The 27,932-nt window shown below is 35.9% G+C and overlaps 1 protein-coding gene across 2 annotated transcripts; it reads left to right on the top strand.

Annotated features, from left to right (window-relative positions):
- Window positions 1–32: 32 nt before the first annotated feature.
- On the top strand, window positions 33–27,932 carry LOC131691742 (uncharacterized). Of its 2 annotated transcripts, none has more exons than XM_058978367.1 (5): window positions 33–288; window positions 17,395–17,934; window positions 27,110–27,241; window positions 27,312–27,369; window positions 27,431–27,932. In XM_058978367.1, exons 1-5 carry the CDS (start codon window positions 225–227, stop codon window positions 27,540–27,542), a joined length of 906 nt encoding a protein of 301 aa, XP_058834350.1. In that variant the 5' UTR covers window positions 33–224; the 3' UTR covers window positions 27,543–27,932. The 2 variants fall into 2 exon arrangements, with proteins under 2 accessions (XP_058834350.1, XP_058834349.1); XM_058978366.1 differs by having other exon boundaries at window positions 17,395–17,946.

Genomic DNA, 27,932 nt, shown 5'->3' with positions numbered 1-27,932 from the left:
TTATTTCAAACTATTTCTAGTCGAATGGTGAATCAACAAGTGGAAACGTGACTGGTGGAAGTGGCCAATTGATTGAAACTGTAAATTGCTCAAAGGACTTCTCAGCTGAAATGTCCACTGTGTGTTAGAAAGTTGTTCTACGAGTGCAAAAATTGTGTTGTGAAAAGCCAAGTGGATAAAATGCAATAAATTTTACGTATTGCCTGCTTATTTACAAAACCGATATGAGTCACACAATAAAGGAATTTCGAGTTCTATGGTTGCTAATAATACTAATCTATATAAAAGGTAAAAAGGCATTTAAATGCAACGGTTTTCGAGAAATATTCAGTGTTTGTTGATGACGTTTGATCCGAACATTAACACTTTGTAGCTGATTGCCAGCGAACTGCACACTCACAAGGCTAGTACTACACGACGAATTCTATCGTCAAAGAACGCGATGAAAAGCTAATTTTGAACAGATTTTTGTAAAGCCATGTGAAATAGCCGTTGAATGGATACTTAAAAATTAATTGAAACGGACACAATTGTGGACATAGTTTGGTAGTGATAGCTGTTATATTTTATGTAATAGTTTGGGTAACTAGTTATCAGCAATGTATAGATCAATCGATAAAATCTTATCCCGCGCGATGCGAAATAAACCTTGGAAATATTATCTGTTCAAGGCTTTAACACATGATCAGTATACAATGATTTTAGTAGCTGTATTTCCAAAAAATAAGAATTATGTTTAAACACTGCTTCGATTCGGACATAGCACGTGCTATGTCCGAATGTAGAAATAAACTTGTTAGTATTTTTTCAACTAAAACAGACTTTTTCTAAACTACCCGTTTTTTACCTAAATCAGTGTGTTTCAAGACTAGTGAATCTACGAAATAGTGTATTTGAATAGTTTAAACAAATACATCATTCGATTTCAACAGTAAGTTACCCTACCGAAATATTATTTGAACATTTCTAGGTTCTTCCAGAAATGCTGCGGATCGACGTTTAAAAATAATGAAATTAGTTATACCTACTTTTAGATAGTTTTGAAAAAGAGTTGTGGTTAAAAACTCAAGGTATTTTGATAAAAGAGCCAAGATCTATTAACCGTTGTGTGTCCGACGCGGTACCCGGGTACCTTTTTAAGTTTCAATTAATTAAATTCCTATGTTTTATCCATAGCTGGAAATTGAAACTTTGTGACATCTTATAAGTTCACTAAGTCAAGCTTTTGGGTTAATAATATTGTTGATATAGTAAGGGTGGGAGTGAGGAGGGGCTCCTGAATTTTTTTACTACGTAACAGGCCGATGTGGGTACCCGGGTACCCACAAAACTAAAATGTCCGTTCCTAAGGTAATATTCAACCGATTTCGATGCTTTTGGCCGTTTTGGATTCAGGAACTCATCCACTTTTGGACTTGGTAAAAATGAATCGGGTTACTTCATTCAATGGAATACTAGCAATATGGGTATCAAAATTCTTGGAATTGCATCAGTAGGCTTTATCTCGTGGTTTTGGAACCATTTGGTGATTTGACCCCGGAACGGACATTCCGGAGCAGGTTCCCGTGGGGCCGTGAGTGGACATTCGATTCCAATTCTATTTTTCAAATTGCCTTAGGGTCCCGTAAAAATAAAAAACAGACTTCCGAGACAATTTGAAGAATTTTGATACTCATATTGCTAGTACATTATTAAAATTTACAAATCATATCTTAGTACGGGAACATTACTCCGGAAAATCCGGATTACCAAAAACCAGATCAATTATTCCAGTTCTATTGTACAGAATCAAAAAGTGGACTAGTTCCTGAATCCAAAATATCTAAAAGTGTCCAAATCGGTTTAAGGAAGCCATAGTTATGTGCATTTCAATTTGTGGGTACCCGGGTACCCTCGTTGGCCTGTTAAAGGTGTTTTTTGTTGGACACATAACTGTTAAGTATAACGACGAATCGAAATGGTGTTCTTGGCGGATTCATAATTTTTGCATATACCACATTAGAATTCTATGAACTGTGGATTTCATTTTTGGAACACTGCTTGAGAAAAAATTATTGAAGAGGAGTCAAAATTTCTCAAACGGTGCAGCCAAATTAGACGAAATTACAAGTCCGATGGAAGATCTAATTTTTCGGAAGAATTTGGCATTGCGAAATCAAAATTGGATTGGTTCATTAAAAAAATTGCTCATAATATTGACATTTCATTTTGTTATGAGCAATAGTTTAAAAAATATACAAAATAGTTACTTTGTGGATCGAAAAAAAAAATCACAAGCAATCTGTGTCTCACCAGAATCATAGTTAACACCGCAAATCGTGTAATTTCCAGAGACTTTCTACAAAAAGATTCATCACCGAGTCGTTTGTCGATACTTTTGCATGGAAAAATTACAGCATGTTATTGAAATGATACACATACATACATAATCTACAAAAGTTTTGATCAATTCGCTTCACGCCAAGTTCTAAAAAAATCGCAATATAATGTTTTTTTTTGGCGCTGAAACCCTTAACTCCCCACCCCTTCCCTTCACCCTTAAGGGGCTATAGGCTGAGGCGGGACAAAAAATCTAAAAAAAAATATTGCGTATATTCAAAGTATCTATATATCTTTAATAGCGTTTATTCAAATTTCCATGGCGATCTGAGAACCAGAACAGAAATTGCAGCTCTTGATAACACGCTACCTCAACGCAATTATTTCGATGTCGACTTTTTCTAAAAGTGACCCCACAGTCAGCAACATATTTCGAATGCCGTTGGACTCACAATAGTGATTGAATAACAGATTTTGGTTTGCACAGTTATTACTAATCATGATGCCAAAAAAAAAAACAAATTAGAAAGCTTTTAATACCTAATTTTTAGGAAAAATTGCCACCAATATTGAATCATTTTCTTGCGATAAATCGTTACCCGATCAGAATGAAATAACAAGATTATAACAGAACACAATTTTCGTAACATATTTTGTTATAAATTAGGTTTCGTTAGTAGTTAAAATAACAGAAAATTATAACAAATATCAACGCGAGATATAATTTTGGAATCATTTTGTTATGTGTTTCTGATCGGGTAAATCACTAATGAATGCTTACAATTAACGTTTGTTTTAGCTCCATATTCTTCAGATGAGTGATTCGCATTTACCACAAGCGACGAAAAAACTACGTTGTAGAGCGAAGGCCATAACTCCGTCAATTAAAAATTTTCATAAGTGCTTCATAATATTTACATAATCACTTTGTCATATTCACACTCTTATTATTAAAAAGTTGTTTAACGGGGTTACACGACCGTAAAATATAAAAATAAATCGTTTTTTTTCATTTGCCTAAAATGTGCATTAGAGCCTTAAAAGGGATACGGGCGGCAATCTATTTATCTATCTACCTATTTATTATCTATCTATATTCAATGTCAATGTTTGTATGTATATGATTTATGGACCACTAAACGGCTTAACGGATTGCCGTAAAAATTTATGCATAGTAAGCATTTGTTATGGAGCATGTTTGTGTGCCTTTGGTTGGGGATTATCTGCCCGCCAGATGGTGCTTCGGAACAAATAGTGTTTTCCTCCTATTTCGTCGAAAGTCGCAGCAACGCGTGATGGGTATTAGCTAGTAACATATAAATGTTGAAATTTTCAATTTTGCTGCAACGCCTCTTATGTACACCCTGAGTGTACTGAAAACTTTATCTGCGTTTTTCTCGAAACCCGATTTTTTGCGGTGATCGGAAATATAACTCGAACAAATGCTTTTTTATCGTTCTAAAATTTGCACAGTATATTCAAAATTGCTGTGACGTACATATGATTTATTTATTGCCGATTTTTTTTAAATATGCAATTTTGTGTCAATTTTCATGACATTTTAAGCGTTTTATTATTAAAAAGTGTGCCATTTCACGAAAAATCAAGATATAGAAAAAATTCTACGTATGTCGGTTTCTATCATTCTAAGGAATCGAAAAAACTTTTATTTTTGGCTTGAGGTCAGAAATTATGGGATATATATTTCCGACCGTGCACCCTTCCCCAAAGAACACGCTTGCGCGAAAATGCTGTCCAGTCACCATCTCGTGTTGAAAATACTTGATAATTTTGTGTAAAATGTCGGAAATGTGCCTATTTTTCGTGCTCTACAGTGCTGTATCCTTTTAAGGGGTGCACTCCCTCAAGACATTTCAAAGAGTCATTTTTTGTTTTAATCGATGGATATAAGACTTGAGAATATTTTTCCCAAATTTTCAAGGGCCAAGTCTGATATACTATTCGACTCAGTTCGCCGAGATCAGCAAATTTATGTATGTATGTGTATGTATTTTCTAAACTCACTCATTTTTCTCCGCGATGCCTGAACCAAATTACTCAAACTTAGTCGGTACGGTATAACGCTACCATAAACTGCTATTGAATTTTTTGTCGATCGGACTTCTGATTCCGGAGTTACAGGTCGAAGAGTGCGGTCACACAGCAAATCCCCATATAAACTGGTACCACCATGATGTCTGAATGGTGTAATACCAATTTAAAAAAGGCCAAAATTACTTGGGTTTGCGGGTCTAGATCACTAATGATCATTCAAAGCAGCTTTGACCACATTGGCCACCTATGACGGTTCTTGATGCCCGAGGGTACTTTCCAAGTTCCTAAGTTAATGTCACACCGATTCTTACAACTTGATTTCAAATAAAAGATACAATACTCCCATGGATTGCCATTGATTTTCATTCATATCTGACATTTGGTTTCGGAGATACAGGTGAGTTACTGTAGCGATATATTTCACATATGAACCTAAAATCGTAATACTTCAAAAGTTAAAAATCCATTGAAATGGACATCAAATTACTTCTCTTTGCAAGTCTAGATCACTGACGACTAATCAAAGATTACTTGAATGTATTGTCCACTATCGACAATTCCGGAACTCTCGGATTCTGGCCTCATTCTAGAATTAAAGTCACATTGTTTCTTCGGTGATGACTGAACCAATGGAGAGTATAATATGCCGTTGGGTGTTGCATCCTCCACCAACCGCGTCCTCCCCCCATCCCGTTACACCACCCATCCATACATACCCCCCTCGCCATTTTGACTAGTATTCCCTTCATCTACCATAGATTTTTAGACAATTTTGTTCCATAACAATATATTTTTAGTGAGTTTGGAGTCGCTGAACTCAAATTTAATATCGAAAAGGTCGGAATAGTTCACCTTACACCGATAAAATACACACGAATACAAATGAGAGCATAAATAAACTATCCTATTGCATTATCGTCAATTCGGTTTTGGCGGATAAGATTTCAACGTAGTGTAATTTTTATTTTCACTACAACTTTTACATTGGATGATGGAATCTATTGACATTCTTACTTTCTTAGCTTAATATCGTCTGTCAGAGATAGTGCTTCATCTACCTTTAACTTCGCAAATGCTGTAGCATTAAGCATTCAAGTTAACTAGCAGAATTTTCATAGAAACTTTCATCAATTTAAAACAATTCTAATAATCTCAAAATCGTACAATGGTATCGTTCGTTTTATAATGTTAATATGTGAATTGAAGGTACATTGATTGGAATAGACATGACGACAATGTTCCATAAATACCTCCTCGTGTCAACCGATTGCAACCTTCGTAAAATAATTTTTGTCCACACGTCTACCATTTGTAAACCTTCTTTTTTCAAATTGATGCGCTTTGTATGTTTCAAACTACCCGAATAATTCAAAATCATATTCGATTTTTTTCTGTTTACTTTTTTTTCTTTACTGAACTGCCATTTTATAAAAGAAGCAAATAAGCCATTTTAAATCTCAAATCTTTTCCTAATACATTGGGCAGCTGGTCCAGGTATTTTTAGATTTAGGTATTTCTCAAGAGTAGTGCAACAAAAAATAAATTGTGGCTCATTGATAGAATCATGTAGGAAATAAGTTATTTCTCCAATTAAGTGTTTTATTTAGAAAAAAAAGAAAGATTCAAATATCCACCACGTTCACAGAAATGCATAGTATGCATCTCAAATCAATAGAACTTTTGCGCCTTGACCTGTTTTTGCAGATCTATAATGAAATAATATTTAAACACACTTTAAAGCGTGTGATTCAAATAATGCCACTCAGTCTCAGTGATGGATGAAACGATTTGCACACACTTAGTTTCAAATGAACGGTACTAACCATAAGCTGCTATTAAATTTTTACTTGATCCTACTTTCGATTCCGGAGTTACGGGTTGAAGAGTACGGCCACATAGCAATTTCTCATGTAAACTTGCCCCATCATGAAATGATGCAATACATAATAAAACCGCATGTAACATTCCTTGGATTAGCGGATCTAGAAGAACACTAAAGACCAATCAAAGTAGTTTGGATTCCCCCGTGGAACTTGCCAAGTTTTAAAATAATGTCACATCTATTTCTCATCAAATAACATACATAGAAATTTTCCCTATAAACCGGTACAATGTTAATACTTCAAAGGTTAAAAATATACCAAATAAATATCAAATTATTTCGATTTGCAGGCCCAAATTACCGATGGCTAAGCTGACTAACTCTGACGAAAAAATCCGGATACCTTGCAGCAACGAAGCGTGATCGTTCACCACACTCAGGTAGATTGTTCGCATGGTGTACGGATTTTTTCGACAAAGTTGGTCAGCTTACCGAAGGCAAATTAAAAATTCTTAGAATATATTGTGCACTATCGACATTTCCGGAAGTCCCGGGCTCTGGACATATTTCAGGTTTAAAGGCACATTGGTTATTCGGTGATGACTGACTCCATCTTCACCAATTAGGTCACCCTCACATCTATTTACTTAAATTTTAAATGTTGCTCATATGACCCCACTCCACGCTTTTCTAAATTTTCTTCCTTCAACTCCTTGCTCTCCCTTGAGTACTATGGCTCTTAATATTGAAAAATATTTTGTCGGTTGTCACGATAAAGGTGGACACGTCTATCGATACCAAAACACATGTTAGTGAACTCGGGTAATTCGTAGTTATATTGCCTAAGCTCGACCCTCATTAACAGAAGACAAAGATTAAGCCCGTACGATATTAAGCCTGTTCTAATGACCCTGCCACTTCTTGTTTTCCGATCTGTTTACTTCACATCCTTGCTCTCACTTGAGTACTATGGCTCTAATTTTCATAACTTTCCTTACCCAGTAATCTCTGGCTAATTGAATGTCGTTAACATGTAAAAATGAAAATGTGGAAAAAAGATTGAAAAATATTTCACACCTTCCAGTTCCTTGCTTATTAAATGTCGTTACAACATAAAAAAGGAAAATTGATTCACTCATAGTCGTTAAAAAAAAGGAAAAAATGTACCATGATGGGGATCCATCCAGCAGCTTTGGGTGAAAGCTGTCAACACCGTGTTCAATCAGCACACAGTGACCATACGACACAACTGCTGATGCAAAAACAATTGCCGATCAAATAATCATCCCGGCAGGCAAGTAGTGAGGGCAAAAACTAGCTCATTCAATGAGTTTCAACGTTGCAAATGCTTAGTGTGGAAGTTTTCCGTGATTTAACTTTTTGTCGGTTCCGACAGAATAAAGTACAAAGCTACTTTATGCTCTTTTTTATGACATGTCACAGACTCAGGTAATTCGCATTTTCAAATGCCAAAATATCCTTACTCCTGCGGTAGTAGACAAAAGGTTAAAGTCACCGGGAACCTCTAAGCTTGGTCATATGACCCTACTCCACGCTTTTCTAAATTTTCTGCCATCAACTCCTTGGTCTCCTTTGAGTACTATTGAAAAATATTTCGCACCTTCCAGTCCCTTGCTAATTAAATGCCGTTACTAAAGAAATGTTGAAAAAATTCCAAGTGTGTCATCATCGACATGTTGCTCAAAAGGTTCGTGGCAGTCGTGCCCTCATATGTTCCAAGTGTAATAAGAATGTAATAGACATTTCCACAATTATATTGAACATATCAAGTCATTGAATAAAAGAGAAAGGCCCAACTGCACCACTAGGTGGATTAAAACAGGTTTTTTTTTCAAAGTGGCTTGGAAAATTAACTAGTGAACCAAATTACTTCGCATAGCATTTATTTTGAAAAGCATGAAAAATTGTTCTATGTGAACAATTGTGAGATATTTTTTTTCCTTTTTTGGCCTAAAAATAATTGAATTTTTTTCATTAAAAACAATGTTAAAATTTAATAATTTTTTCGGTCATCGACGATAAACAACCACCTAGAGTAAAAAAAACTGTGGTATTATGATTTAAGACGATACTTGGGACCAGGAGCACTTACGCTAATTTCGATGTCAGCGGCAACGTGATTTGCAATATCGATATTCATAATTTTCAATTTCACATACATATTGTAGAAAATGTTTTTTTCATCCTACCTTAATAAAATCTTGGTTGTGATATATTCTTCGATTTATCTATTGATGTAAGTAATGGTTATATGTGTAGCGGGTTTATAAAGATTAGAAATTTTCATTATTTTTCCAACTTGGAAAAATAATGAAAATTTCTAATCTTTATAAACCCGCTACACATATAACCATTACTTACATCAATAGATAAATCGAAGAATATATCACAACAACCTCCGTATAGCTTTTTTAATATTAATATTCTAACAAACAATATTAACACCATTTCTGTGGCACGTTAAACTCAAAAAAGTATACCAAAGCTACATAATTTCTAGAAAATCGCGGAGAAAAGTTACGGAAAATCAAATATGCAAATCGGAAATTTTTGCTGTGATTTCAACCAGAAAGACGAGATGAGCTTTTCCTACAAATTGGGTATTACAGAAATTAAATAGTCCATAACTCCATCATAGTGCGAAGTTTTTTTTAAGGAAATGTCTTATTTTAGCTTTTCAAATTTGTGCACAAACATACATACATTTGCAAATAGCTAGGAATTTTCGTTCTCTTTCCAAAAAATCATAAAAAAGCCTCTCTTTTGCTTCCACCCCCTTAAGTGTACTTATTAATTAAGATCACTTTTTTAATATAAATAGGAATGGGAAAAGGTTTGTCATGTTATGGAGGAAACTGTCTTTTTACAAACCACCAAAAAATTTGAGTAGTCCGATGCAATAGAAAAGTATATTTTCAAAAATAACCCTGTACTAGTACTCAAGAAGTTTCATTTGGACGAGTTTATAATGACTTTCTTTTTACTTACTTGGTGTCATTTATTTTGCTTCTCGTTTTTGCCTTTCTCATATAAAGAAAGGCTATGCAATCACTGTAAAAATCGACTTTTTAACCGAGGCCCGGAGGGCCGAGTGCCATACACCATTCGATTCAGTTCGTCGAGATCGGCAAATGACTGTGTGTGTATGTATGTGTGTGTGTATGTGTGTGTGTGTGTGTATGTGTGTGTGTCATTTAAACTCACACAATTTTCTCAGAGATGGCTGAACCGATTTTCGCAAACTTAGTTTCATCTGAAAGGTATAACGCTCCCATAAGCTGCTATTGAATTTTTAGTTGATCCGACTTCCGGTTCTGGAGTTACGGGTTGAAGAGTGCGGGCACACAGCAAATTCCCATATAAACTGGTACCACCATGATGTTCAAATGATGTAAAACATATTAAAATTGATGTAACATTACTCTAGTTTGCGGGTCTGGATTACTAATGATCAATCAAAGCAGCTTTGACCACATTGGCCACCTATGACGGTTCATGATTACGTTAAAATCAATTGAACCATCAAACAGCATACAATTTTACACTTTCATTCGCGTAATAATACATGTCATTCATTTTACAGTAGTATTCGAGTAAAAATACATTGAAGTGCATTGGTTTTCCGTTTACAGAAACTGTAATTTTCAATTCACATGTAAAATTATAATAAAATTCGTTGAAGAAAGCACGACAAGTCATGTGTATTTGTTGTGGAACTTAATTTTACATTTATATTCATGCTCCAGATATGTGCATGAAAATAGACTTAAAATTCCAAAATATTTTTTTTCTGTGTTAATGTGGGTGAACATGCAGGTTATCAAAGTGACCCCGTAACACGAAAACGGACTTCAGCTTGAAATCATGTTTGAAAAAATAGCTGTAAAAGGAAAATTTTAGGTAAAACCATCCAATCTTGTTCTCCATACAACAGTACATGGTTTAAAAATATTGAACTCGAAAAAAATGCGTTGCGTCTAAAAATATGTAATGATTACTTTGAAAAGTAATCAATGTCACCCCGGTTTAAGGTTCTTTGACCAAGTATCTCACGGTGATTTCGGGAAGGTTTTTAAGAAGAATGTTGAAAATTCCATCATAACATGGAGATTTCATATTTTTTAACTTTTTCACGATGGATCTGATCTCATCATAGTTTGTTTCAACAATCTCTTCTAGAGACAATACTTGATTTGAAACGTTTTCATATTTTTGTAAGATTTCGGTTTCAATAGGACTCACAACTTTAAGATTAAAATGATGGACGCTTTCAAACTGCTGAGCAAGTTTTTGAGCTTTTTCTTCGTTTGTAAGAAGTATGTGGCCACCTTCCTTCAAAGCTGGAATTGGTTTCTGAGGTTTCTTAAGAACCTTAGAAAATTTCCAGAAGTTGAAGATCGTCGTCAATAATAGGAGTATTAAATTTTTTCTGTGTTCTTGGTACTGATAAATTTCTAGCATCAACTATAGAATTACTTAAATTTTGTAATGCCGTATCAATGTCAGCTTTATTTTGTAAATCATGGTCATGATTAAAATTATTCTCAATATAAGTTTTGTATTATTTTCCAATTCGCTTTGTGATAATTAAACACTGAGCTAATGGGATTGGAAACAGCTTCTTGAGAAAGTGAATCAAAGTCATCATGTGTAATCAATTCGTTATAAAGGTGACTTGGATCTGTCAAAACCATATCAATTGTTGATGGATTTCTTACAGACGAATAGCACGTAGGACCATTCGGGAACAAAATTGAATAATAACCAGCAGAGCAATCATTAAAAAGTAGTTTACCGTTGTAATTGCTTTGAGCATTATTCCAGGCACAGTGTTTAGCGTTAAAATCACCGATTATGAAGAATTTCGACCGATTTCTTGTAAGTTTGTAAGTCTCCTTTAAGAAATTAATTTGCTCGCCAGTGCACTGAAAAGGCAAATAGGCTGCAGCATTAAAAATGATACCAAGATCAGTTTCAACTTCGACACCCAAACTCTCGATCACCTTGGTGTCAAAAGACGGCGTAACGGAATGTTTGATCCTGCGATTAACCGCTATTGCGATTCCTGCGCCGAATCTAACAATTCGATCAAATAGATGAATAACAAAATTAGAGTTACTCTTCAATTTAATATTTGGTTTTAAAAAAGTTTCGGTCACAACAGCTATATGCAGATTATGTATCCTCAAGAAGTTGAAAAATTTATCTTCGCACGATTTTAATGAACGGGCATTTCAATTTAATAAATTTAAATGATTATTTAAAGTCATTGTTAAACTTTAATTTCATTACAATTTTGTCAGCAAATGCCCACCCCGCATAAATAGCTTCAAACATGGAGGTAGAATTTAACATAGCAATCTTCATAGGTAACATAGAGTCTTGCAGGTATTTCAATTTTTCCTCCGTTACGCTACCTAGATCCATTGGACTAAAGGAAGCGTTGGGTGCAAACGAGTTTGTAGGCGTGGTAACGGTAGCCGTTATTTGGCCTTGTTACCTGCCACTGAGGCACAAATCCCCGACTATGTACGGGGAACGTGCCATTTGAGCCAATATATTCTGATTCCTAATCTATTTTGAATCGGGTTAACACGTTTGGACGTGTTTTCTTGAAGTGTACCTGAAGAAGCAGGTACATTTTTTATTTGTTGTTTTTGTTGTCTAGAACGAGAATCTATAATTTTTTCTCGAACAGGACAATCCCAGAAATTCGATTTATGATTTTCGCTACAATTAGCGCATTTGAAACTTTTTGTGGTTTTTTTCACCGGATAAGTATCTTTCGTGTGCAATTTATCACCACAGATCATACATTTGGAATCCAAATGACAATTTTTTGTGCCGTGCCCAAAGCCTTGGCATCTACGACACTGGGTCGGATTTTGAATTCTGCCCCCATGTCGTCTATAATGTTCCCACTTTACTCGCACGTGGAACATAAGGCGTGCTTTTTGAAATACTTTCAAATTATTAACCTCATTACGGTTAAAATGAGTTAAATAAAGCTCCTGGAGAATTCCAGAGCGTACTGGCGTGTTCTCGCCGCTAGCCTTTCTCTTCATAAGAATAACTTGTGAAGGAGAAAAGGCAAGTAAATTTTTCAATTCGTTGGATATTTCATCCAAACTTTGACCTTGTGGTAGCCTTTTCAAGACAGCCTTGAATGGTTTAGCTATCTTGAAATCATATGAATAAAATGTATATAACTTCTCCGTAAGATACTGGAGTAGTCGTTTGTGGCCAATCAATTCTTCCGCTGTAACTCGACATTCTCCTCTTCGGCCAATCTGAAAAGAGACATGTCCGGAAAGAACGCCGAAAGCTCAGTTCGAAAGGCTTTGAAGTCGGAGATCATCACTGTTATAGGCGGAGGTGATTGCATTTTCTTCTCATTGGCATTATGCGCAATGCGAGAAAATTTAGAAATTTCATCCGCTTCACATTCGGATAAAACATCTAATGAGTTGCTGCAGTCAATTGAATTTTCGGGTGGAGAAGATACCCTTTTCCGTTTAGCTTTAATTTTTGGCACACGGCCGTTTTGGGAGGACCCAGGCATGTTGGAAGAATTAAATATTTCTTTAGGCTGAATTGTTCTTGAAAAATGTTTTAGTCTTGAAAAAGGCTGATTGAGTAGAAAAAGTAGGTAGTTTTAAGAAAGACTGATCGAGCGAAAATTTAGGTAGCCTTGAGAAAGACTGTTGCTGTTGAAAAACTCTAGGTAAACCAGGAGCTATCAAGATTTGTGATCGGTTCGAACGAAGGTTCAAGCCGGTATGATATACCATTTAGTTGGTACGTCGAGATCGAAACATATCTTTGTGTGTGTATGTATGTGTGTATCCTTATACACATACACATATGTTTCAGGAATCAGAATATGTTTACATGCTAATGAAATGTTCACATTGTTTTCATGCAGATGGCTAACCTATTTTTACCAACTGAGCCTCAAATGAAATAGTAGGTGAGTCATCATTCGTTCAGATTGTATCTGTTGTGAATTTGAATACTGTATGTCAATGCTTTTTTGTGCTTAGTCTATTAATTAGAAAGTTGATACAGATTTTTATGTTGATCAGTAACAAACATCTGTATTCACGGCATTAGGAAATTTTGTTTACAATTTGAATCTTTTTAAAAAAATTGGCCATGATTCTTTTATATTTTGGCTCAGCATTACACTGCTAGAAGGATTAATACGATATATACGATCAGTGTTGTCATAATCATAATCAAAAAATTAAAAATCAATGATCACCGTCGAAAAAAATCATCGATGATAATCGTTTTCATTATTACCACCTGACGTCACAAACCTTATAACTTGATATACAGAGAGCGATGTTGATCTAATATTCTCGTTTTCAATTTGATGTGCCCGTTGTCACCCATAACTGTTCACGCAACGGTAACCAAAATAAAATCATCACGTGATTGCTACACATTTGAGTAGAAGAAATTTTATTGAAAAATCGTGAACAATTTTTCTCACCTTTGGATGATCTGTCTCTGGCTAAACGTTCTCATCGTATTTTGTAGGCTCTATTAGTAGAAGACACAGCTAATGGCATTTTCGTTTTTGACAATCCACTACACTGGTGTAGTCGGTGTTACACTCACTCAAACTCCCTAAAGCAGAGAAACCGTGTGAAGTTTCCGGGTTTCTAGTGTTTTGGCGGCTTCGGCTATAACGATGTAAGCCCTGTTGGTCAACTAAAATCCTAGCACTCAAACATGTTTAATAGTATAGGGACATGTACTATTTGTACTATAACGTTAAATTAATATTTTGGTTAGCTGCATACGAGAACATTTTCCCCCTAAACAAATGTGTTGGGTTCTAATTAACTTCCCGCATCTCCCGTTATATTCAGCTCTAGTTGTTCAATCGCAGCTACTGCAAAATGGCAGACGAAACTGATATAGCAGTTTATGCGCATAATAAAATCATCAATATCATACATCATTGATAATTGGTGAGATTGATTTTCTCTTTAGTTGATTTTATGAGTACGGGTGAAAGAAAAACTTATCACGATGATGAGATCGAAGAAGGCGTAATGAATTTCACATTTTCATTGTATTGCTAAACTCATCCGTGATTTTGCTGATAATAAATATCGAGTAAGAGAATCAGTAGTAATTTTATGCGTTACCGATTTTTGATTTTTTGATAATTTCCCAACACTGTATACGATTATTTATTCGTATATTGTCCAAAACTGTAAGAAATAACCTTTTACTACTATTTGACATATAAAAACGCGCAAAATAATTTTGGCCAGGAATTTAGTCTAGTTACGCCATTGTGCATCGGCCAGATCGGCCAAAAAAACAAATAACCTTTCAAGAAGTACGTTTTTGTCGATATTTGGACATCGCAACGACCCGTGGTTGTGGAAATTTTTTTTCTAGATTTCATCAAATCTCAACGTTTCATGCATTTTAAAATCATTTGTCATCAAAAATGCAAATTCGACTTTAGAATTTTCCCGTACTCCCCCTTTGAGAATTTTTCATTTCAGTTTATATGGGAATTTGCTGTGTGGTCGCACTCTTCAACCCGTAACTACGGAACCGGAAGTCCAATCAATAAAAAATTCAATGGCAGCCGATGGAAAGGTTGTACCTTTCATTTGAGACTAAGTGCAAATCGGTACAGCCATCTCTGAGAAACAGAGGTGACATTGGTTGCTTGGTGAACGAAAGCTTTCGAAATTTTTACACATTTAGTGTACACTGCACGAATATTTTGAAACGAAATGTTTTGTTTATTTTAATAAACGTGTATATTACGAACGATTTTGTTGGTCGCACGAATTCATTTCGTTTATCTTAGAAAAGTTTTCGTATTTATTATACTTTTATTGTTTTCAGTTTTTTATTGATTTAAAAAAATCGATGTGGCCAAATCGATTTTATTGTGGTACGAAGAAATGGCTGCTTGATGAACGAAAGTTTACTTATTTACTTATATAGTTTAAATTGCACGAACGTTATCGTTGATAACGACATTATTTTCGTGAATGAAACGAATTGTTTCGTTTATTCTAATAAACGTTTATGTATATTTTGAACGATTTCATTGCTCTCACGAATTTATTACGTTCATCTTAGGAAAGTTTTCATATTCATTAGCATATTATTTTTTCAATCGATATTTTAGGATCGATGTTTTTTAACTAACTAAAAGGATCTATTTAGCAAAATCGATTTTATTTTGGCCTGTCCACCTCTATTGCGGACTAGAAAAATTGTTGTGTGAAGTAATGGCCGCTTGATGAATGAAAGTTTTGGTAAATTTTACATATTTACTGTACATTGCAGGAATGTTATCGTTAATAACGACTTTATTTGTCGTGAATGAAACGAAATGTTTCGTTTATTTTAGTAAACGTTTATGTATATTACAAACGATTTCGTTGATCGCATTCGATCTTTTAGAATCAATGTTTGACACCACCGATTTTTTATTAATTAAAGGGATCGGTCTAGCAAAATTCGATTCTATTTCAACCTGCTCATCGTTATTGAGGACTAGAAAGATTATGGTGTGAAGAAATGGACGCTTGATGAACAAAAGTGTTAGTAAATTTTACTTATCTAGTGTACATGGCACGAATGTTATCGTTGATAACGACATTATTTTTCGTGAATAAAACGAAATGATTCGTTTATTTCAATAAATGTTAGCGTATATTACGAACGACTTCGTTAGTCGCACGAACTCATTTCGTTCATCTTAGAAAAGTTTTCGTATTTATTATCCCCTTATTTTTGCATTCGATCTTTTGGGATCGATGTTTGACAACACCGATTTTTTTAATTAAAAGAACAGATCTGGCAAAATCGATTTTATTGTGGTATGAAGAAATGGTCGCTTGATAAACGAAAGTTTTCGTAAATTATACTTATTCAGTGTACATTGCACGAATGTTGTCATTGAAAACGACAATATTTTTTGTGAATGAAACGAAATGTTTTGTTTATTTTATTAAACGTTTGTGTATATTACGAACAATCTCGTTGGTCGCACGAATTCATTTCGTTCGTCTAAGAGAAGTTTTCGTATTAAATAGCATATTATTTTGACATTGCTCCGGCAGAGAAAAACTAAAACTAATTCATACAAAACTAACGAGCAGTTCGCGATGGCTCAACTGAATCCGTACTGCTCCGGATTCTGGATCAACTGGAAGCGAAAGAGGTTCAGAAAATCTTCCTGAAACTGGCGGACACGGATACGGCTACTAAAAAGTCAGACCGAGACCGTCGTTATGATCAACAATTAGCTGACGTATAGCAACAATAACGACGACGGTTTGACGAATGATGCTCGTAAATATTATAAAGATATTCGTATATAACCGCGAACAATTCGTTTGCCAAACGAAGCTGTTTCGTAATAAGCCAACGAAAGTCGTTTCGTGGTTTTCACGAAAAACTCGTAAAAATGGTTTTCAATAGAACTACGAACGATTCATTTTATGAAAATTGTCTGTACGAAACTAATTCCTAGCGATTTACGAATATATTCTTTCAGTGTAACCTTCTATCAGTTGGAGTGAGTGGATTGGCATACGCCTAAACTTATATACGTTTATAGACGGCTAAGGTCTGTTGTAGTAATTATAGTTTTGCTACTCAGCGATAGGGTTTTTACGAACATTATTTACATGACAGACAGTGGGCTTGAGTATTAAAATTGAATAGGCAAGCATCGATTGGCTTGTCACAACATGAATTGTTACACCTACCCGCATAATTAAAAACCACTTGTGACATAGTCCGAACAATCAACCTGTGGCGATATATTTACTATTAGAGGTTGGAGAGACCGGGGCTAGTTGGCGCTGTTTTCAGTTTTCAACTGTGCGATGTTCCTGTACAATTAACATCGCTCATGATCCACGCCGGTCAAGTCTGTCAAATTACTGTCCCAATTACTGATCAAACAAACCAAGCTATAAACGAAAAATTTCGGCTACATTCTATACGCTACCAAACTAGTTTTTCCACGAAACCTACTCACTGCATGATGCACTGTGTACGATGTATCGAAAAGAGGATATAACATTTTGTCCCAAGCCAAATCATCAAGAATGCATACACACCCAAAAGCAAAAAAGTGCTTTATTCAATGATTCAAGTTTCTTTCCTGTGTGTTTTAGTTTCAGGCGGCGAATTTTATGACGTGAACTCTAATTCCGATAGTAATTCAGATGACGTTGGGGGCCATTCGCGAACACCCCCGGAGTACCACGAGCATAGAAGCGCGGATGGAGAGGGTGATGCGAGTACTAATCGCGAAAATAGGAAGGGGTTAACAGTGCCGGAAATAAATTTTCTAGCGAAGCTAAGACAACGACAGCGGAGTAAGCAGGTGCTTCCCGCGATTGTTGTATCACAAGAAGATCAGCCGGAGGTTTCTGGAATCGATAACGACTGGCAGTTGGGATTACTGACGGGTATGAATCTTCCGGCAAGCGACGATGTCAATGAGTTGGCGTCTTTCGATAATGACCTTAGAACCGTGCTTGAATTTTTGGCCCAATACAAGGGCAAACTCCCCGGAGAGGAGCCGCCTGTTGCGAGTGGTGAATTCAATGACAATGGAAAGAAGCGTGCGGCTGCGTTAAGATCTAGTATGGCCAGGCGATCTCAGGGTTTTACCACGGGCAAGGAACGTTTCGCACCATCGATCAGTATTGGTGAGTTTTACGGTACGGTGAGATTCTTTTATTATTTTAGTTTTAAGTGTTTTGAAGTGCACTTGCATGCCTGTTTTGAATATAAGCCTGCGATGGTGAGGGGATCTGTACATGTATAGGCGCATTTTCGATGTTCTTTTTATTTTAAATTTCTTTGATATATTCCTTGTTTTACTTTAATTTGAATATATACACTCGACTGCATCTCTGCAAAAAGTTCGAAACATAAAACTTGTTGCATTTCTCTTTTAATGTGGAAGCATTTAATTCTTTAACGTAAAGTGAAAAACGTTTTTTAATCCACCTAGCGGTGCAATTGTGCCTTTCTTAATCATGAACACGAGATTCTTTTAGTTGCTAATATTTATTAAAAGCTTTTAATTGTATATGTATACATTACAAGTTTATTATACATGACGACAACTATATACAAGAAAAGAAATCATTATTCGAGTTCTAAAATTTTGCAAAAGAAAAAAACAACCACGGTAATACTGAATTGAAAAAAGGAGTGAAATCGGCAAAGTCCCAAAAAGTCGATCTTCATAAAAAAAAATTCGAGATAACATAAAATCTCGACGTTTCATGCATTTTAAAGATGTTTGGCATCAAAAATACGAATAGTTTTTCGTTTGCGTGTAGATCTTCGCATTTCTTCTCAGTTTAGCAACAAATCAGCAGTCACACAAGGAAGAAATTTGTGTGCCTTATTTACTGTACATATTCAATGATATTCAAAAAAGCAGAATTGATATGTTTTGTTGGGTCACAATATCTGTTAGTGCAGTCAGTAAAACTAAATTGCAAATTCATTGAGTTGTTGAAATTGCTTGTTGATAACAAAGCAAGTATTTAATTTGATGTTTACAATAAATATACAAATAAGTGCAGATAAATGACAAATCCTAAATATATCCTATTCGGCAATGAAATGGCAACAACATGAAATCAAATTAACATTCGAATTTGAAGCTAATATCAAAAGGTTATTTCGTTTTTTCTGTAATGTTGATATTTGGCTTTGCTCGGGAAATAATACAATCGAGACACTACTGAAAATACTTTTTAAGTTTGCATCGATAAAAGATCCAACCCTTTAGATTGATCAATAGAAACAACACAAAAATCACCACGAACTATTGGTAGTAAAAAAGGATCAATGGTGAAATGGACTCCATGAAAATTTGTAGAGAAAAAATAGTGATAGCATTCATGGATGCACAGTGGTCCCAAAGATCCTATTTTATCTGAAGACTTCAACTCTCTATCTGTAAAGCTTTTTGAGATATGCGGCATTATTTGTGACAGACCCCTTAAAAACATCATAAGGTTTTTTTTCTCAAAAAACTTAAAAGATAGAGAGTTGAAGTCTTCAGATAAAGTGGTTGAAATAAGTCTCTCTAATACTTTGTCGAAGTAAGTAGTTGTCTATCTGAATTATTGATGAAAATAAATTCCGTAACTCACTATTTGGGGGATTACTCATCAATTCGATAAGACGGAAAGAAGAGGAGTTCTATTCCAAGAAACTTTCCCAAAGATACTACATTGCTAAAGTCAACAGTTTTGACATAATCTAAAAAAAACCCTTTTTGCCTTTCTCAATAGAAAGGTATTGCAATTGCTCTGAAAACCGACTTTTTAACGGAGGCCCGGAGGGCCGAGTGACATATACCATTCGATTCAGTTCGTCGAGTTCGGCAAATGTCTGTGTGTGTATGTATGTGTGTGTATGTATGTGTGTGTGTATGTGCGTCTGTGTGTGTGTACGCGAACACAATCTCACTCACTTTTCTCAGAGATGGATGAACCGATTTTTACAAACTTAGTCCCAAATGAAAGGTGCAACGTTCCCATAGGCTGCTATTGAATTTCTAATGGATCCGACTTCCGGTTCCGGAATTACAGGGTGATGAGTACGATCACGCAGAAAACGTCGATTTTAAGAAATTCTGCAATGAATGTATAATGGTGAAAATTTTTCCAAAATGTGACCACAACTGCTTCGATTTGTAGTACTAGGTCATTAACAGCCATTCAAAGTCTCTTTGGTCACATTGGCCACCATCATCGGTTCCGGAAGCCCCGGCGGAAGTATCCAAATTCAGAGTAACAGTCACATCGGTTTCTCGGAGATGGCTAGACCGATTCGACTAAACTTGACCTCAAATGAAAGGTATTGCGTCCCCGTAAATGGCTATTGAATTTTATCCCCAACCGGTTTCCGGTTCCGGAGTTACGGGTTGTGGCGTGCGATCACATAGCAAATTGTGATTCAAACCGATACCCCGATGGAAGCAAAAAAGGTAAAAATTTCGCTAAAATGTCTCTCAAATAACTTAACTTTGCAGTTCTAGGTCACCGACGGCCAAACAAACTTTCGTTGACTACATTGACCACCATAGACGGTTCCGGAAGTGCCCGGGAAAAGCGGCCATCTTTCATAACTAGCAAACTCATATCAGTTTCTCGGAAATGGTTGGGCCGATTTTCACAAACTTAGTCTCAAATGATAGCTATATTATCCCCACAGATGTCTGTAACATTTCGCACAGACCGCTTGTATGGTTCCGGAAATATAGACTGAACGGTCCGGTCACACATGAAATTCCCATATAAGCCGGAACTCAAAATTTTTTTCAAGGGGGGGGACCCCATGAAATTTCAGAAATCGAATTCGTATTTTTGATGCCAAACATCTTTAAAATGCATGAAACGTCGAAATTTTATGTTATCACGAAATTTTTTTTGGAAATCGACTTTTTGGGACTTTGCCGATTTTTCACCTTTTTGCCTTTCTCAATAGAAAGGTATTGCAATTGCTCTGAAAAGCGACTTTTTAACGGAGGCCCGGAGGGCCGAGTGACATATAGCATTCGATTCAGTTCGTCGAGTTCGGCAAATGTCTGTGTGTGTGTATGTATGTGTGTATGTATGTATGTGTGTGTATGTGTGTGTGTATGTGACCAAAAATGTCACTCATTTTTCTCAGAGATGGCTGAACCGATTTTGACAAACTTAGTCTCAAATGAAAGGTGCAACGTTCCCATAGGCTGCTATTGAATTCCTAATGGATCCGACTTCCGGTTCCGGAATTACAGGGTGATAAGTACGAACACGCAGAAAATGTCGATTTTAATAAATTCTGCAATGAATGTATAAAGGTGAAAAATTTTCCAAAATATGACCACAACTGCTTCGATTTGTAGTATTAGGTCACTAACATCCATTCAAAGTCTATTTGGCCACATTGGCCACCATCCTCGGTTCCGGAAGCCCCGGCGGAAGTATCTAAATTCAGAATAACAGTCACATCGGTTTCTCGGAGATGGCTAGACCGATTCGACTAAACTTGGCCTCAAATGAAAGGTATTGCGTCCCCGTAAATGGCTATTTAATTTCATCTCGATCCGACTTCCGGTTCCGGAGTTACAGGTTGTGGCGTGCGATCACATAGCAAATTGTGATTCAAACCGATACACAGTGTCGCCTAGCCGGACAAAACCTCAAAATTTTATTTTAGATTTTTCGTGATTTAACATTTTTCTCTGCTTCTTAACAGGTTGAATAGAGTCTTCTCAAAATATTAAGTCCCGAAGACGAGAGTTCAATTTTTTACATAACTTCTAAGGTGAAATAGATGATGAATTCTGAGGAAAACTCTTTTCAAACCGAAGTTATTCAAATGAATATATCTTTTTAGCTAAGATTCCGATTGGGGTCAAACTGATTTCATTTGAAAGGTTATTCGCTGGATTTATAGCTGCCATTCGATTTAGTCGATACAAGCCTTTCTTCTCGCTCAGACATGAAAAACAAATAATAAATCGAGCAATAGTTTAAAGTTATAATGTTCAAAGTGGCTGTACTTTTTTTTGAAACGGTTCGGAAAGATCGCTTGTTGTTCATTATATTTGAAAATTAGTCTTCTTTTCGAAAATGAATATCTTGTTTTGCCCCTTTCTGCCCCGAGGTATGAAAAAGGGTGATATTTCATGATACGTCTGAAGGAGACGCATGGTAGCCTTTGACTACTCATGGTTCGCAATATAATTTATAGATGTGTCTTGTCATTATCAACAATTGAAAAAATGTGTATTCTGCTAAAAAATTCACCGAACCTAATTTTTTGAAAACGAATTTTCGAAAATAGTGCACTTTATATTCGTAAATGTTGAATTTTCGAACCACCCTAAGTGCCAAAATTTTGAGGATTTAAAAAACAAAAAATAAACATCAAATATGAATTCAGCGTCACAAAATTACCCTAATGTGAAGTTTTCATCAAATTCGGGCCACTTTTGAGGTTTTGTCCGACTTTTGTATGGAAGGTGATCACTGTGCGATACTCCGATGAAAGCAAAAAAGGTAAAAATTTCGCTAAAATGTCTCTCAAACAACTTAAATTTGCTGTTCTAGGTCACCGACGGCCAACCAAACTTTCGTTGACTACATTGACCACCATAGACGGTTCCGGAAGTGCCCGGGAAAAGCGGCCATCTTTCAAAATTTACGAACTCACATCAGTTTCCCTGAAATGGTTGGGCCGATTTTCACAAACTTAGTTCCAAATGATAGCTATAATATCCCCACAGATGTCTATAAAATTTCGTACGGATCGCTTATATGGGTCCGGAAATATAGACTAAATCGTCCGGTCACATATGAAATTCCCATATAAGCCAGAACTCAATTTTTTTTTTCAAAGGGGGGACCCCATGAAATTTCAGAAATCGAATTCGTATTTTTGATGCCAAACATCTTTAAAATGCATGAAACGTCGAGATTTTATGTTATCTCGAAAAAAATTTTTTTTTGTAAAGATCGACTTTTTGGGACTTTGCCAATTTCGCACCTTTTTTCAGTTCAATATTACCGTGGCTGTTTTTTTTTTCAAAATTTTAGAACTCGAACTCTTTTAATGAATATAAACAACGCACACATTCTCGTGATTCATGATTGAGAAAGGCACAATTGCACCGCTAGGTGGATTAAAATAGGTTTTTGCTCTTTGGGACCACTGTGGGATGGTGTGATTTTGTTCAAAGACGTTAAAAATAAGTTTTCAACTTCGACACTATTTTGTCAGGGAGGTCTGCCCCCCTTTTGACAGCCAGCTGGCGCCGCCTATGTAAGGTGTGGAGACTATTTTCGCCCTATTATTGCCATACCCATTTGAAGCCGTTCATTAGAGCAGCGTCTGCCATCTTTGTTCAACGCATTGGCTCAAATGGTAGTGCGAAAATAGGAGCATTCGATTCAAATTTTCGGGGGGCTCAAACAGAAGTATTTCCCCATTCTCAGGACATTTTTGATATTAAATTGGTTCTTGGGAACGAAGCAAGGATACTGATGCCAATTAAGGGCCATCCATAAATGACGTAGCATTATGTGGGGGACGGGGGAGTTTTGTATTTTGTGATGATGTGTGACGACAGAGGGTAGGGGTCATGTCATGCTACGTAGCTTTTTTAAAGGGAATAGGGGTGGACCTGATGTCACGACAACCTTACCCGTTTCATCTAACTAACATCGTATTTTTATTCATTTTTTTATTTTTTACGAGGACAAGGGGGGTAGGGTTACCGTCAAGCTACGTAGGCTGCGTAATTGATAGACTAGTGTGGCACCCTTCTTAATGGGGCCAACATTAGGGCTTTACCTTATATAAGATTTTACAAACATTGTTTTGCGGGGGATTTGATGAGATCAACTACCTCTACAAGGGCACTTGAAAAGTACAAAATCACTGTAGCACTGCGTAATATGTCCAAAAACTCGTAGGATCATACAATATATTGCATTGTCTTCATTCTAGTAACATTTGAAAAGTCATTAGTAGAGGAACATCGGGGTTTTGTATATTTACTAATAATTAAAAAATGTCCACTCCAGGTATTAAACTAACTTCGTAACAGGTGCGCGACGTTTGGCATAAATACGTTAGGCATAAGTACGCTAGGCATAAATACGATAGGCATAAGTACGTTAGGCATAATGGACGTTAGGTATAATGGACGATGGGCATAATATACGTTAGGCATAATGGACGATTGGCATAATGTACGTTAGGCATAATGGACGATAATTCACAAAAATATAAAAAAAATCGCAAGGCTTTCGTTATTATAGGGATTTCGCTTGTTTTTGTCAGATTGGAAAAAATGACGCTTTGCTATACCATACCTTTGCATAACTTTAGCGGGATATTTAACCCTTGCAAGTGTCGTATTTTATCTATTTTTTATGAAGACGAGACGAAGAAAATATCCCTCGATTTAAGTCAACAGTTTTGGTATAATCACATTTCAAATCTCTTAGATTTATTACTAATACAGTTGCATCCAAATATAAAAAAAAACAAAATAATTAACAGACATTAAGCTTTGGATCCTATGGAAACAGGCAGTGTCATGTACAGGATCAACATTAGGCTACGGATTCAACGTTTGTGACGATACCTTTTTCGTTTCGGTAACTCGTCACAGTACAGGATTAAACTTTCTCTCATATCAAAGAGTTTCCGTAGTTCTATTTGTGATGGCCTTCAGAATACAATCATTGTGCTTAAGAATATGGGAGACAATCAATATAGAACCAGCAATATTCGTATATTCGTGGAATGAATAATAAAATGCATCAATCATTCTTTTTTGAGCTGTTCTTCTTGGACAATTTCATCTTGCATGCATGGAAAACTAATCTAAGTTAACCCTTACATGCCCAACTTTTTTCTAGTGTTCATAGAGTTCAAGAAACACGAAAAACCCACTTTGAACGATGCTTCTTTCGCAGCACTGGAAGCTGCTCAATATTTACCTTCCGGTGCTCAACACAATTCTCTTAGAAAACTTTCAATATTCTATATGCTAGGAAAAATAGTCGAAGACGGTCCAAATTGATACGTTTTATCAGTTTTCAACAATAATGGAAAATAATGAAGGTATATCAAAATTTCATTTATCAACGCTAATTATAAATATCTCTGGTAGTACTGCTCCAGCAGAGTTATATCAAACTAATAGCAATAACTTTAGTTCTTAGTGCTAATAGTACCAGTTACAGGTCTTACTTATTTTTTTTTAAATGAATTCTGCCTGAATCAAAAGTTTTAGCAGTTTAAAAACGTTGTTGATTACAAAAATTATGGGCATGAAGGGGTTGCTGTGCGTTCTTCATGGCTTAATACAAAATAGATCGCTTATAAACAAGAGTATTAAGCCCATTTTAGAGATGTGCAATTTGTTTATTCGTTCATTCGATGTGCATTCGTTTTGCATCTTTTATTTGAGTTAAGCTTTTTTGATGTATTTATAATAGAATAAAATGTTGATCGAGTTCTATCAGCTTCCAGAGTAATTCTACAATATCAAAAAATTCAAACATTTGCGCTCTTACCACCCGAGGCTGTCACCACCAAAAAGTTATTCTCGTATAGGATACTTCAACATGATAATTTATGCCTAACGTCCATTATGCCTAACGTATATTATGCCTAACGTCCATTATGCCAAACGTCTTTATGCCTAACGTATTTATGCCTAATGGGGTACACCCCTCCGTAACTGCTGACAGTAACCATATGTATTCTATTGATTGAATATGAAAAGCTGGTAGCCAGTTCATCATCAATCGATCTAGTTGCTAATATGACACTTAATGTACTGAGATGCAACATCTCACCGTTAGAAAATTGGTATGCAAATTAGCTGCTCACCAATCATCTGCTTACAATAGATTTTGTTAATATGCTCGTATCTAGATTGATTGATTGATTGATAATACTGAAACTCCTGCTCTGCGCTTTAACGGCCACCACCATTTAGCGTAGGCTGTATCCTTAGAAACCAAGTGTTAATTGGTGCTGCACGTAATATGTGTATTAGAGTGGGACATGGTTATATGAAAAAAATAAAATTTCGCTCCGAGTAACTTTTTGGGTACCATTTAGCTCCCAGAATAACTCTGCAAATTTTTAGTTCGATCGGTGAAACTATATTTTTGCGCCCATGGTTTAAAGTTTACATGGGATTTCGTATGGGGAAAACGTCTTTTGCAAATTAATTCTTCCAAGAGTCACCCGTTACCTCCTAAAAATAAATGGATATCTGATTTTTATAGGAAATCTATCATGGAAATAAAATCTAGAAGACTGCAAAACAATCTGATGCTTGTTGAAAAAGTTATTAAGCAAAAACCGATTGATGCCCTGAAGAATGATGAAAATTTTACTTTTCATAGCATCACTGCTGCTGATGGTCGAATTATATACAAAATTTTTAATTTTCTCTTTTTATATACAAAAGAAGACTCAATTTATCCCTCAAAACTCTTGCGAAGTGGCCAAACAGTATGGGAAAATGATTTAGACATATTAAGAGAATATCAAAACACAATTGCATACAATTGGACAACCAACAACAGTGGTGCTAGAAAAAATGAATATTTTATCAATCGTCAGAGCATCAATTGGTTTCAGCTTAATAACTTTTTTCTTAAGCGTCAGATCATTTCGTAGTTTTCGAGACTTTGTTTCTGTGTTAAATTTCCTACAAAAGCCACATAACGGTTTATTTTTAGGAAGCAATGGGCGACTCCTGGAGGAATTATTTTGTGAAAGTTAATTTTCCCATATAAAATCCCATGTAAACTTTGAACAGTGGGCGCAAAAATATAGTTTCAGGGATCAAGCTAAGAATTTGCACAGATGTTCTAGGACCCAAATGGTACCCAAAAAGATGCTCGGAGCTGGAATCTATTTTTTGTCCCACCCTAATGTGTATACAGAAAGAGGTGCATCCCTTTAGAAGAAAATCCATCACCATCACGTGTATCATGAATCACGTTGTTTGTAGCGCGAGCTCAGCTGCGTTTCTGCTGTGCCTATGCGAGAAGGAGTTTGAATGCTGCAGTATGTGCTTCAGCTTAGGAAATCTAATAATGGCTATCCGTGATCTAATTTTTTAATCAACGCATCACATGATTAATAACATGGTCTACGATGTGTTTCCACCTGTTGAAAGCATTTGCACACTGGCAGCATGCAAATTTTGATTGATTTATGATATAATGATGTTTAAGATGTACAAGTGTATATTTAGTCCTTGCACGATGTTACAATGTTCCGTTCGCTAGAGGGTAGCTCTCGTTTATCAGATAATTTTGATTCTTTCAGGAGCTCTCACTAACTTGGGCGACTTTTTTCAACACCTGAAACATAACCTTGAATCGTTGGAGTCCAAGAATTTATCTCACGACCAAGTAAAACTCTTGGAGGGTCAGAACATGATTTCGAATCTTCGGAAAGGTAGGTAAAATCCATTCCAAAATTCTTCTGCAATAATTAAGCTTGGAGCTTACATGTTCACATATTTCAGAATTTATCGAAGATTACCCCAAACCTGCAGGAAGTGCGGCGTTTCTGCACGCTATTCGGTAACAAAATATTATAACCAAAGGTTTCACTAACAACATATTTGGCATTATTATTCTATAGGAATTACCGTCCTTCGCACCGAATACGAGCCCTGGTGTCGTCCGTACCAGATCTGTACCGAGGGACCAATTTTCACGATCCGGTGTACAAACTTGCCGGACTGGGAAAATAAGCTTTCCAATGGTCTATCGTCCACTACCTCTGCTCTCGTGCTAATGATTCGTTATGAAAACGGTTGTGCATATCATCAACAAATGAAATCAAACGCTAACGATTGTTATTACCACTCATTTCACACTTTGTTGTAATTAAGCCGACAAACGCTTGAATTGGCCCCGCAAGCATAATTAATTGTTTTTTTTTTATTTACGAAGTGAGTGAAGCAGCTGAAATAGGGAAGGCAAAATGATCTGTGACTTTAAACATAACGAAACAATAGTATAATAGTCCATTTAAGAACAGTGCTGATATAGGTCACAACAAAATGTTAATAAGAGGACGTATTGTAAATTAAAGCTATGCATGTCACTAGACTGTATTCAATAAATTTACGCTTTTGATG

The sequence above is a fragment of the Topomyia yanbarensis genome, chromosome 3 (genome assembly GCF_030247195.1).
Source record: "Topomyia yanbarensis strain Yona2022 chromosome 3, ASM3024719v1, whole genome shotgun sequence".
Taxonomy (NCBI): Eukaryota; Metazoa; Arthropoda; class Insecta; order Diptera; family Culicidae; genus Topomyia; species Topomyia yanbarensis.
The sequence above is the reverse complement of the archived record's forward strand: the minus strand, read 5'-3'. Positions and strand labels throughout refer to the sequence as shown.